General features: G+C 44.4%; 1 protein-coding gene across 1 annotated transcript in view; it reads right to left on the bottom strand.

Moving 5' to 3' along the window:
• abtb2.L (ankyrin repeat and BTB domain containing 2 L homeolog) overlaps positions 1–12,036 on the bottom strand; it is a 73,996-nt gene extending 61,960 nt beyond the window's left edge. Inside the window, exon 1 of the mRNA XM_018257374.2 lies at positions 10,865–12,036. Within this exon, the coding sequence (XP_018112863.1) occupies positions 10,865–11,726 (862 nt within the window). The 5' untranslated portion in view covers positions 11,727–12,036. The remainder of the gene's footprint in view (positions 1–10,864) is intronic.

The raw sequence follows: 12,036 nt of genomic DNA, 5'->3' as shown, positions 1-12,036 counted from the left end.
GATGTAGAGAGTGATATTCTGAGACAATTTGCAATTGGTTGTCATTTTTTAAAATTTGTGGTTATTTAATTATTTTGCTTTTAATTCAGCAGCTCTCCAATGTCAGCATACTGGTTGCTTGGCTCCAAATTCCCCTAGCAACCATGCACTGATTTGAAAAAGGAAACTGGAGTATGAATAGGAGAGGGTCTGAATAGAAAGATGAGTAATTAAAAGTAGCAATAACTAGGAATGCACCGAATCCACTTATTTTGGATTCGGTCAAATTCTTTTGAAAAGATTTGGGCGAATACCGAACCAAATCCTAATTTGCATATGCAAATTAGGGGTGGGAAGGGAAAAACTTTTTTTACTTCCTTGTTTTGTGACAAAAAGTCACCAAATTTCCCTCCCCGCCCCTAATTTGCATATGCATATTCGGATTCGGTTCGGCCGGGCAGAAGGATTCGGCAGAATTCCGACCGAATCCTGGATTCGTGGATCCCTAGCAATAACAATACATTTGTAGCCTTATTTGTTTTTAGATGGGGTCAGTGACCCCCATTTGAAAGCTGGAAAGAGTCAGAAGAAGAAGGTAAATAATAATAAGTATAAAAAATAAGTCATGAAGGCTGATTGAAAAGTTGCTTAGAATTAGCCATTCTATAACATACTAAAAGTTAACTTAAAGGTAAACCATCCCGACACCAGAATGGCTGCTTGTCTGACTGTCATGTCATCTGCCTTCTCTCTACAGCAGTGAATGTGACCTGTGAAATTCTTGCAGAGACACAGGGAAAATTTTCTGCCGCCCTCAGTGGGAACCTGTTCTGCAAGCGGCACATGAACGAAACCCAACAGTCAATTTAAAACGGTTGGTGCACCTTTAAATTAACTTTTAGTATGTTATAGGCTGGCCAATTCTAAGCAGCTTTAAAGCTGGTCTTCATGATTTTATTTTTTTTATAGTTTAATTATTCGCCCCACCCTCCATCGTTTAAAAGCTGGAAAATATTATTAAATTATTAAAAAAATAATTAATGAAGACCAATTGAAAAGTTGCTTTGAATTAGCTATTTTTTTCTAACCTATTGAAAGTTAAACCATTAAATATGGGACCATGGTCAGTAGCCTCCAGTCATGCCCTGCTTGCGTTTCAGGATTTCCATATGGGATTGTCCTCCCTAAATGGGTACCAGCAAGTTTGGAAACAGCATTTACATGCCCAATGTTCTCGGAAACCTAGAAAACATGAGAGGTGGGCACGCAGATACCTACACCAGGAACTAGTCAATGCAATTTCCATACAATTACCAGCAGCGTTTCTAGACTCTCGTGCCGTTTATCATTCATTTTAGGAGCCGCACCCCCCTGTTTTATAGAGTCTTATGTCATCTTTGTCTGCCATTTAAACTCCTTTATTTACTGCACCGCTCCCAGGGTCGTTTCCGCTACTCCATGACTTCCATGTGTTGGCAGCTTCCCGCCAGGTTTTTAATTCACCACTTTTATTTTTATTATAGGCCACATTATAATATGAAGCCCGTGTCACGTGATCTAATATGGCTGATCAACTTGACCCCAATTGGACTAATGGGGTCCAACGACCTTAAGAGCAGAGACAGATGACAAGATTCGGGGAGAATTAGTCAACCGGCAAAAAAACGCCCCTTCTTCGGGCTACTAATCTTCCCGAACTGCCTTCCCACCGGATAGAATGTAAATCGCCGGCGTGATGGTACTCGGAGTGGTTCGTTTTCCGAAGTTGCCTCACAAGGAAACCTCAGGCGACTTCGGTAAAAACGAATCGATCCCAGTGCCATCCCGCCAGTGATTTAGATTCTAGCCGGCAGGGAGGCAGTTCGGGGAGGTTAGTCGGCCGAAGAAGAGTTGGTTTGTTGCCGGGCGACTAATCTCCCAGAATCTTCTCCTCTGTCTCTGCCCTAACTGGCATGGAAGGGAGCTTAATAAAGACCTCAACTCTTTTCAAATGCTGCTGGACTACAACTCCCAGCATGCTTTTCAGCCCTGATAATATTTTTGCTCATGATGGGACACAGCAGGGGCAGGTAAGCATCTGATTTATAGCAGTGCAGTATATCAATATCCAAATGCATACCCTGTGCCATGTACCAGAAAGGGTTGTTGACCTTTGAGTAAACTTTTATTATGTAGTAGAGAGTGATATTCTGAGACAATTTGCAATTGGTTTTAATTTTTTATTATTTGCGTTTTTTAAATTATTTTTATTCAGCAGCTCTCCAGTTTGCAGTTTCAGCAATCCGATTGCTAGGGTCGAAATTACCCTAGCAACTAGGGATTCACCGAATCCAGGATTTGGTCTTTTTCAACAGGATTTGGATTTGGGACGAATCCTTCTGCCAGAACCAAATCCGGATCCTAATTTGCATATGCAAATTAGGGGTGGGAGGGAAATTGCATGATTTTTTTTATCACAAAACAAGGAAGTAAAAAATGTTTTCCCCTTCCCACTCCTAATGTGATATGCAAATTCGGATTCGGTTCGGTAGGATTCTCGAAGGATTCAGGGGTAATATATGAATAGAATATGAATATGAATATATGAATAGAATTTGGTTCAGGATTCTGGCTTTTTCAGCAGGATTTGGATTTGGGACGAATCCTTCTGCCAGGCCGAACCGAATCTTAATTTGCATATGCAAATTAGGGGCGGGAGGGAAATCGCGTGACTTTTAACACAAAACAAGGAAGTAAAGATGAATAATAAATAGCAATAACAATAGATTTGTAGCCTTACAGAGTATTCATTTTTTTAGATGGGGTCAGTAACCCCCCAATTTGAAATAATAATAAAAAACTAAAAAAAAACTAATAAAAAAAAAATACATAATAAACACCAACTATATATGGTATAGTCAATAACATATTTAAAGTTAATTTAAAGGTGACCCACCATGGCTTGGATCTGAATCTCCAGGAAACCCGAGTTCCTCGCTATACGGTCCCTCGCTGTGTCCGATTGTTTGTTCTCCCCCCTCTGTTTTTACTGTCACTGCTGGAGAGGCGTCAGGGAAAGAAAAATAGATGCCTCTCTGTAAACATTAAAGCCCCCATAAATATTAACAACGCCACGAGGAAAGTTCATTAAGTTGTCATTGGTCTCATCTTTCCCAAAACCTCATCTTTTATACTAACCCCCCTCCTCTAGATAAATATCATTCTGCTGTAATCCCACAAATAATGTAGTGTTTGTGGGGTTTTTTTAAAGGGGAAGGAATGTTGGAGAAAACAGAGGTTGTTGGATCTGCTGGAGGGATGGAGCAGAAAATGATCAAAGGGAAAATCAAGGCCCTATCAAGTACAAATGTAGGCTTACGTAATATCTGTGGATGGCGTCAAAAGGGAAAAGGATGCTTACGGGGTGCACTTGCCTCCGTAACTATACTGATTAAAAATTGTGGGTGCAAGGAAAGTCTGGGGTTCCTAAGAACCCAGGTCTAAATGATGTGCAAGCGTGGGGGTGTTTCCAAGGAAACAGGGACTTGGGGGAGAGTTTTATTGAGCAGTGTTGCTTTAAGAACCTGGACTATTGTATCATGAACTTTTACCAAGTTTACCCCCTTATTTTGGGGGTCCTGACTAAAAAGCCAGAGCACACCTTCCCCACTCCCTGGCTGATATTTCACAGCTCACTCGGAGCTATAATTGGACATCAAGGACTCGTGAGGTCACCTCCGCCTGACTCAGGCCTTTTCTTGCCTCCGGCCAAAAGCTTCGCTGGGAACCAGATGCACAAAGCGAAGAACAGAAAAGAAAAATCCTTCACTGACGGAATAATCCAGAGGATTTAATCGCTGGAAAGGGAAAGGAGGTCGCAAGCCAGTTCCTCATGGCAAGTGTTCATATGACTGGTGGCCAAACCCAGAAAAGCAGATAAAGTCAAGGGCTCCTCACGTTCAGAGAGGAAACACTGTCATCGTTTGGAAGATATATGAGACCCTCCCGGTATTTTGGAGCTCATTGGATTTGGGCTTAATGTGACTATTAACTTTTTTGTCTTCCTCTGAATTCCCAGCTGTCCTTCTTCAATCTCAACTTCAACCTGAAGTTCATCTCATCCAACTAAACATCACCCACATCAATGGGCATGAAAGAGACTTGGTGTCACCAGATTAAGCTCCAACTACCCTCTTACCAGCGGAATTATCTGTCCTTTGGTGCAGCTCCAAATAACCCAATGACATCATTATTCAATGACATCATTACTCAATGACATCATTATCTGCAAAGTCCTCCCACTGGCATTAGGTCCTGGTGCGGGACACAGGGGATTTAAACTACAGTAGGTGGTCCCCCTGGTCAGAAGATTTACTGGGAAACAGGAGTGGGACCTCACTTACTCCAGGGTGAACTAAACACAAAAGGAAAGGACAGGCACCGTACCCACCGCTGCCAGATAGATGACAGCCGAGATGCTTTGAGGCTGAGCCCAGAAGCTCCACTGTTCCCATAGAACAAATTACTTTTAACAAATAGAGCTTGGGAACACGTTTAGCCAACACCCTTCTGGGCTTTCAACATCTGGACTGAAGATCCAGCTGAGCCAAAGATTTCTGCACAAAGAAACTGATACTGTTACCATGTAAATAAGACGTGATACAAGGACACGTTCCTGGGCCGCGTGGAACTGAATGCAACGACTCAAATAAACTGGCAAATACACGGAGAACGTGAACTAGAGGCTTGAGACAGACACAGACAGAACCCAATGTCCCTGTATCCTCCCTCCCAGCCGAGAGCTCACTCATTTTCCATTACTGATACAGTATTTTGTTTTTAAGAGAAGCACCAAATCTGCACTTGACGATTCCAACCAACTGTAATTCACAATCTCTGTGTCAGTATTGTCTGTCTCCACAGTCACACTCCCTTCCCAGAGACTATTATCCCACTGTTACTATAGGCACCATCTCTCCCTACTATACCTGATATCCCACAGTCACACTCCCTTCCCAGAGACTATTATCCACTGTTACTATAGATACCATCTCTCCCTACTATACCTGCTATCCCACAGTCACACTCCTTTCCCAGATACTATTATCCCACTGTTACTATAGGCACCATCTCTCCCTACTATACCTGCTATCCCACAGTCACACTCCCTTCCCAGAGACTATTATCCACTGTTACTATAGACACCATCTCTCCCTACTATACCTGCTATCCTACAGTCACACTCCCTTCCCAGAGACTATTATCCCACTGTTACTATAGGCACCATCTCTCCCTACTATACCTGCTATCCCACAGTCACACTCCCTTCCCAGAGACTATTATCCACTGTTACTATAGACACCATCTCTCCCTACTATACCTGCTATCCCACAGTCACACTCCCTTCCCAGAGACTATTATCCACTGTTACTATAGGCACCATCTCTCCCTACTATACCTGCTATCCTACAGTCACACTCCCTTCCCAGAGACTATTATCCCACTGTTACTATAGGCACCATCTCTCCCTACTATACCTGCTATCCCACAGTCACACTCCCTTCCCAGAGACTATTATCCACTGTTACTATAGGCACCATCTCTCCCTACTATACCTGCTATCCCACAGTCACACTCCCTTCCCAGAGACTATTATCCACTGTTACTATAGACACCATCTCTCCCTACTATACCTGCTATCCCACAGTCACACTCCCTTCCCAGAGACGATTATCCACTGTTACTATAGGCACCAACTCTCCCTACTATACCTGCTATCCCACAGTCACACTCCCTTCCCAGAGACTATTATCCACTGTTACTATAGGCACCATCTCTCCCTACTATACCTGCTATCCCACAGTCACACTCCCTTCCCAGAGACTATTATCCACTGTTACTATAGACACCATCTCTCCCTACTATACCTGCTATCCCACAGTCACACTCCCTTCCCAGAGACGATTATCCACTGTTACTATAGGCACCAACTCTCCCTACTATACCTGCTATCCCACAGTCACACTCCCTTCCCAGAGACTATTATCCACTGTTACTATAGGCACCATCTCTCCCTACTATACCTGCTATCCCACAGTCACACTCCCTTCCCAGAGACTATTATCCACTGTTACTATAGACACCATCTCTCCCTACTATACCTGCTATCCCACAGTCACACTCCCTTCCCAGAGACTATTATCCACTGTTACTATAGGCCCCATCTCTGCCTACTATACCTGCTATCCCACAGTCACAGTCTCTTTCCAGTTAAGAAAGCCTGGGTTGGTTAGTTTCCCTTTAAGCTCCTTTCTAACTCTTACATATCTGCTTCTGTAATATGCAGACTCAGTGGGTGGCAAGTAGGATCAGCCTGGGAACCATTTAAATTCCTTTGTTGAGTCTTTAGCAACAAGTGCTTCTGCTGAATTCCCTACATGACTCTTGCGATGTCTCAGACTGATAGTGAGGAAGGTTTCAGGATAATAAATGAGACCCGCTGAGTGGAAGGAGACACAGCAGAAGTATCTGAACGAGAACAAAATAATAAATAACAATATAATTATATTAAAATAATAATAATAAAAAATAATGGTGCGTCTAATTATCAACTACTAAACTGGATAGAGACATGGCAGGTGCATAAGTAGAAAAGGTTTGATATTGATTCCCTTAACCAGAAAAACCAGGTCAATGTTTGAGTGTTGATACAACTGAACTACATTTCCCAGCACCCAACTTTAACCCAACTATGGTTAAAGCAATTGTTTATGTGCCGGGTGACAGAGCTGGGGAATTGCTGGGGCAGCAGTTTAGAGGGTTGCCAGTTTGCTTTTAGAAATCATATAGCAATCTCAGTTCCCCTTTAATTAATATCATTTGAAGCTTTACTGCCCCTTTAAAAGTTTCTTGTTTGACAGCAGTTTGGCTTTCAGACAAAGACATCACCTTCAACACATCCCAGGCAACAGCGGTGGTGGGGGCGCTGACTGAATTGCCCCTAAAGAAAATCCCTGGGCTCCTTAATTCAGCTGTGCCCTTAATATATGCAAAGCGCTGGGCACACAAAGGGGCGAGACGCAACCCTGCAGTCACCATATGTTACACAGGCATTGTGCCACCCTGCTTATGAAATAACTGCTAATAACGATTTCCATATATCCATATTCAGCAGCACATAATCAGCGCCACCTTCATTAACAGTTTATTTGGGGCAGCTGCTTCCCACAAAGGTGCCAGGTACTGTCATGTCATGTGAGTGACTGAGCTCTCAGCCAATCCTGTGGCCTCCTGCCGCGTTACAGAGTTTAAGGCTACAGGTATGGGATCTGTTATCTGGAAATCCATTATCCAGAATCACGCGAAGGCCATCTCCCATAGACTCCATTATATAGTGAATATATTACCCCCTATTGTAAAATATAAGAATATTATGAGTCACCGAGGAGTTCCATGACTATATAAAAATACGAGGCCGAAGGTCAAGGTAACTTCTAATATCCTCATATTTTCCAACAAGGGGTACTTTATTTATTATAATACACAAGTTTCAGTGAGTCATGTGACAGAAATGACATCAGAACTCACCGTTTATAACTGATGACATCAGAACTCACCGTTTATAACTGATGACAACAGAACTCACCGTTTATAAGGATATCATTTACAAGATATTCATGGCTTTTGTGTATTATATATAGTGAATAAAGTACCCCCTCTTGTAAAATATAAGGATATTATAAGTCACGAGGAGTTTCATGACCATATAAAAGTACGAGGCCGAAGGGCGAGTGTTTTTATACAGGTCATGGAACTCCGAGGTAACTTCTAATATCCTCATATTTTACAACTGGGGGTACTTTATTTATTATAATACACAAATTTCAGTGAGTCATGTGACAGAAATGACATCAGAACTTACGATTTATAACTGATGACATCAGAACTCACAGTTTATAACTGATGACATCAGAACTCACCGTTTATAAGGATATCATTTACAGGATATTCATGGCTTTGGTGTATTATAAGCAAATAATTCTTATTTTTAAATTTTTTTCTTTGTAATAATAAAACAGTATCTTATACTGGATCCCAGTACAAGGTAATAAATGGTGTGTAATAAATGTAGCATGACTAATCTAATACAGGCATGGGATCCATTTTTGGAAAACCGTTATCCAGAAAGCTCCCAAATACGGAAAGCCTGTCTCCCATAGACTCCATTTTATACAAATAATCCAGATTTTTTTTTAAAAAAATTAATCATTTTTCTCTGTAATAATAAAACTGTAGCTTGCACTGGATCCCAACTAAGACATAATTAATCCTTATTGGAAGCAAAACCAGCCTATTGGGTTTATTTAATGTTTATATAATCTTCTAGTAGACTTAAGGTATGAAGATCCAAATTACAGAAAGATCTGTTATCCAGAAAACCCCAGGTCCCAAGCATTCTCGATAACAGGTCCCATATCTGTAGAAACCCATCAGCGCCGGTGCAGGTCAGGTTGGTTCTGGGCCTGATGCCCCAGGACCAATATTTGGAGGGGTAAATAAGGACTGTAATTCATTATGTCACTACAGCTTCCTGGTGACACGGTCGGACTGGTAAGTCTGGGGCCCACCGGGAGAGCGACTGCCAGGGACCAACATGAAAACTAAAGGGCCTTCCTACCAGCGCTAAACCTCACTTCGCTCCCAGACCCTGCCCCCTGCACATGCGCAATACTGCGTACTTCCCTCTTATCCTGATCTGATCCGGTTGGGGGCAAAGGAGAGGGGATGTCCAATTGGGAGGGCAGGTTTGGGGCCCACCAGGCTTTTCCCCGGTGGCCCAATCCGACACTGAAGCTGGTGATGTAATTTTCTTGGGATCTGGCCTTAAGTTAATCACCCCCCAGGACACGCTACATATGTGTAACAGATACTGGTGTTTTGGAGTCGGAGCCAGTTGGAATAACTGTTTATCCGGAGCCAATAACTGCTGCTGCCTGACAAATCCCACATAAGTGCAGGAGGTTATTCAGATCAGCTGTAAATGGATCCGGGGAGAGGGAAACATAAAGCCCACAGAAATGATTTCTGACCTTTCCTATAATAAGGGAAACTAAAATCTGTCCCCTCTCCAACAATAACAGAATCCTCCCTGCAGGAGCGCTCCGGCTGCTTTACTGGCACAGCTCTGTACGGGGACACCGGCCCTTCCTTGGGACAAACCAATTGCTGCTGATGCCCAGATCCCCCCACGACAATGAAAAACCTCACCCACTGGCACTATGTTGCTATGATACTTCTCTTTCTATTCCAACCCTCTATTATTCATTTTCCAGGACCCTAGTTACTACTAGGTAGACTAGACCATAGCAACCAGATAGCCGCTGAAATTCCACACTGAAGTAAAAGCCAAAACATACAAAAACCTCAAAAAACCAATTGCAATTAGTGTTAGAATACGAATGTCTACATCCAGGGTCTGATTGGCCGGCAGGGCACCAGGAAAATACCCGGTGGGCCCCGGCTCTTGTGGGCCCCACCGGGCCAGACCTGCTCCCTGAATCCTGTAGACGTACACACGGCAAATAAAATAAGCCGTCAACAAAATAAAATAAAAACATCGCTCATGCGTGACGGGGGTCCGGAGAGGGGCCCTGGCACAACAGCACCGGTGGGCCCCGGGCCCCCTTGTCCGACCCTGTCTACATCATACTAAAAGTTAATGAAAAGTAGTGATGCACTGAATTCAGGATTCGGTTAGGATTCGGACTTTTTCAGCAGGATTCGGATTTGGCCGAATCCTTCTGCCCGGCCGAATTGAATCCGATTCCTAATTTGCATATGCAAATTAGGGGCGGGGAGGGAAATTGCGTGACTTTTTGTCACGAAACAAGGAAGTAAAAAATGTTTTTCCCTTCCCACCCATAATTTGCATATGCAAAGTAGGATTCCAATTCAGTTCGGTATTCGGTGCATCCATAATTTAAAGGCGTACCGCTTCTTTTACGGCCATGGTCCCTTGCACAACCTCTGGTTAACAAAAAGAATGTCAGCTCTGCAGCAGAAACTCATTTGCTTCCACAATCGTTACCAGCTAAAAGCCCAGAACAATGGCAGCCTGCCCACTGGGTGCCAAACGCTGTTGCGGGTGCTGCCATACATGAGTGTCGCCCCATGACAAACATATTAAAAGTAACTGCTGAGATTTTGTAGCAAGCGATTTCAATTCACCATACAAAAAGGCTCTTAGCAGGTGTGTAGGTGCAGCAGTCGCTCCTCACTACAATGGAGTCCCACAATACACATGGAGGTCAATCACAAGTAGACTGTAGAAATAACATTCCCCACCCCATCTTTCTGTCTGGGACAATAACAGTGACATTGTTTAAATAACTTTGCCCTTGCTGCCTGCTGCTATCTGTCATTCTATCCGGCATTAAAACTGGACAAATTCCAGCATTTTGGGTATTCTTCCCTGATGTTCCTTCTGTTGCCATAACTGCAGAACCTGCTGTTAGAGTGACAGCTCCTGGGGTCACCTGACAAACTACATATGTCAGAGACAGGGGCTGTCCTCTACTGCACTCCATATAGTTGTATGGGGTACCACCAATGGGTAGAGCATATCATAATGATCAGGGTCTTTCAAAAGTTGCAAATTGAAACCTGGAGCTGAGAGTGGAACCTGGAAGCTCTACTACAGTTCCCAGCATCCTCAGCTACCACCAGAGGCCAGGCAAAACTATAGGCTACTCGCAACTTAGATGCCCCAGCCATAAAGACGCTACATTTCTATTTCGACTCTGTAGCACTCTATATGATCTACGTCACACCTGTACCCATATAAATGTCCTTATTACACCCATAGACAGTGCCAGAGGGAAAGGGAATTGCCCAAAGCAGAACTTACCGTTGGCATTCTTTCCACAGATGAGGTGCTCATAAGGCTGCAGGACTCCCCAAAGCTCTGCGTCATTATTGATGGCCATGTCCAGCACCTCCAGGGAGATCTCAGCCCCGTCGTTGCCCTGACTGGCCAGCAGCACCCTTCTCCTGATCTCCTCCAGCAGGTTCTCCACGCACGCAGTCAGGCAAATAGCCGCATACTCGTGGATCCTCACCGAGATCCTGGTGTCCACCATCCACTTGAAGAACCTGCCCACTGAAAGTGACAGGCCGCAGCGCGCAGATTTGCCCCTCCGCAAGCCGTCCCCTGCGCTCATACTGTACAGCGACATCGCGCGAACCGTGGACAGGGCACAGCTCTGCGACAATGCCCAACTCAGGATGAGTTTCATGGCGCTCTGGATCTCGTAGCGGGTGCACTTGGAGTGGAGGACGCTAAGGCGCTGCGCCTCCCTGGAGATCCTGATGAGGGGTCTTCTCAATAGCACCGCCATCCTCCTCACCGCGTCCTCAGAGAACTCCCGGGCACCCCCGTCCCCTTTCCCCTTCCTCAGTAGATGCCCAATGTCCTCATCCGTCCAAGGGAAGTCCTCCAGCTCTGGCAGCCGGTGGCACCTGGAGAAGAGGTCCACCAAGTCTGGATCCTCGCTCAGAGCGGTGTTCATGGTGTCCCAGCTGCTGTTCCTGCTGTTCATGGACCCTGAGTGGTACCACCAGTTGCCCCTGTGTTGGGATGAAGCCAAGGGCTGGGACGTTGATTTGTTGGAGGAAAGGCTGAGGGACCTACAAGAGTCTTCTGCTCCATAGCCTGAGTCTAGAGTCAGATCCTCCAGGGTCTTCAAGGTAGAGTTGTACATTCCAGCCATGGGAGCTGATCAAGAACCCCGGGGATATTTGGGAAATGTCTGACTTACACTGGGACTTGGCAGCACCCCATGTAGAACCCCATAGCAGGTCTCCTTGTTCTCCAGATGCTGCTGCGGCTGAAGTTGCTACAAAGTAGTTACATGATCCAGTTTAAAGCCTTGTTAATCCAAGAACGCAAATAGTAATAATAACAACAAGGGGATCGAGCGGATTTATACAGAGAAGAGAACGGATTCCTCTTAAATCACCGGCGCGACCCCCTCTCTGCAAACTTCTCTGCACTGTGCAGCCTGACTGTCACTGCAGACT

The sequence above is a fragment of the Xenopus laevis genome, chromosome 4L (genome assembly GCF_017654675.1).
Source record: "Xenopus laevis strain J_2021 chromosome 4L, Xenopus_laevis_v10.1, whole genome shotgun sequence".
Classification (NCBI taxonomy): Eukaryota; Metazoa; Chordata; class Amphibia; order Anura; family Pipidae; genus Xenopus; species Xenopus laevis.
This window is presented reverse-complemented; position numbering and strand designations above follow the sequence as displayed.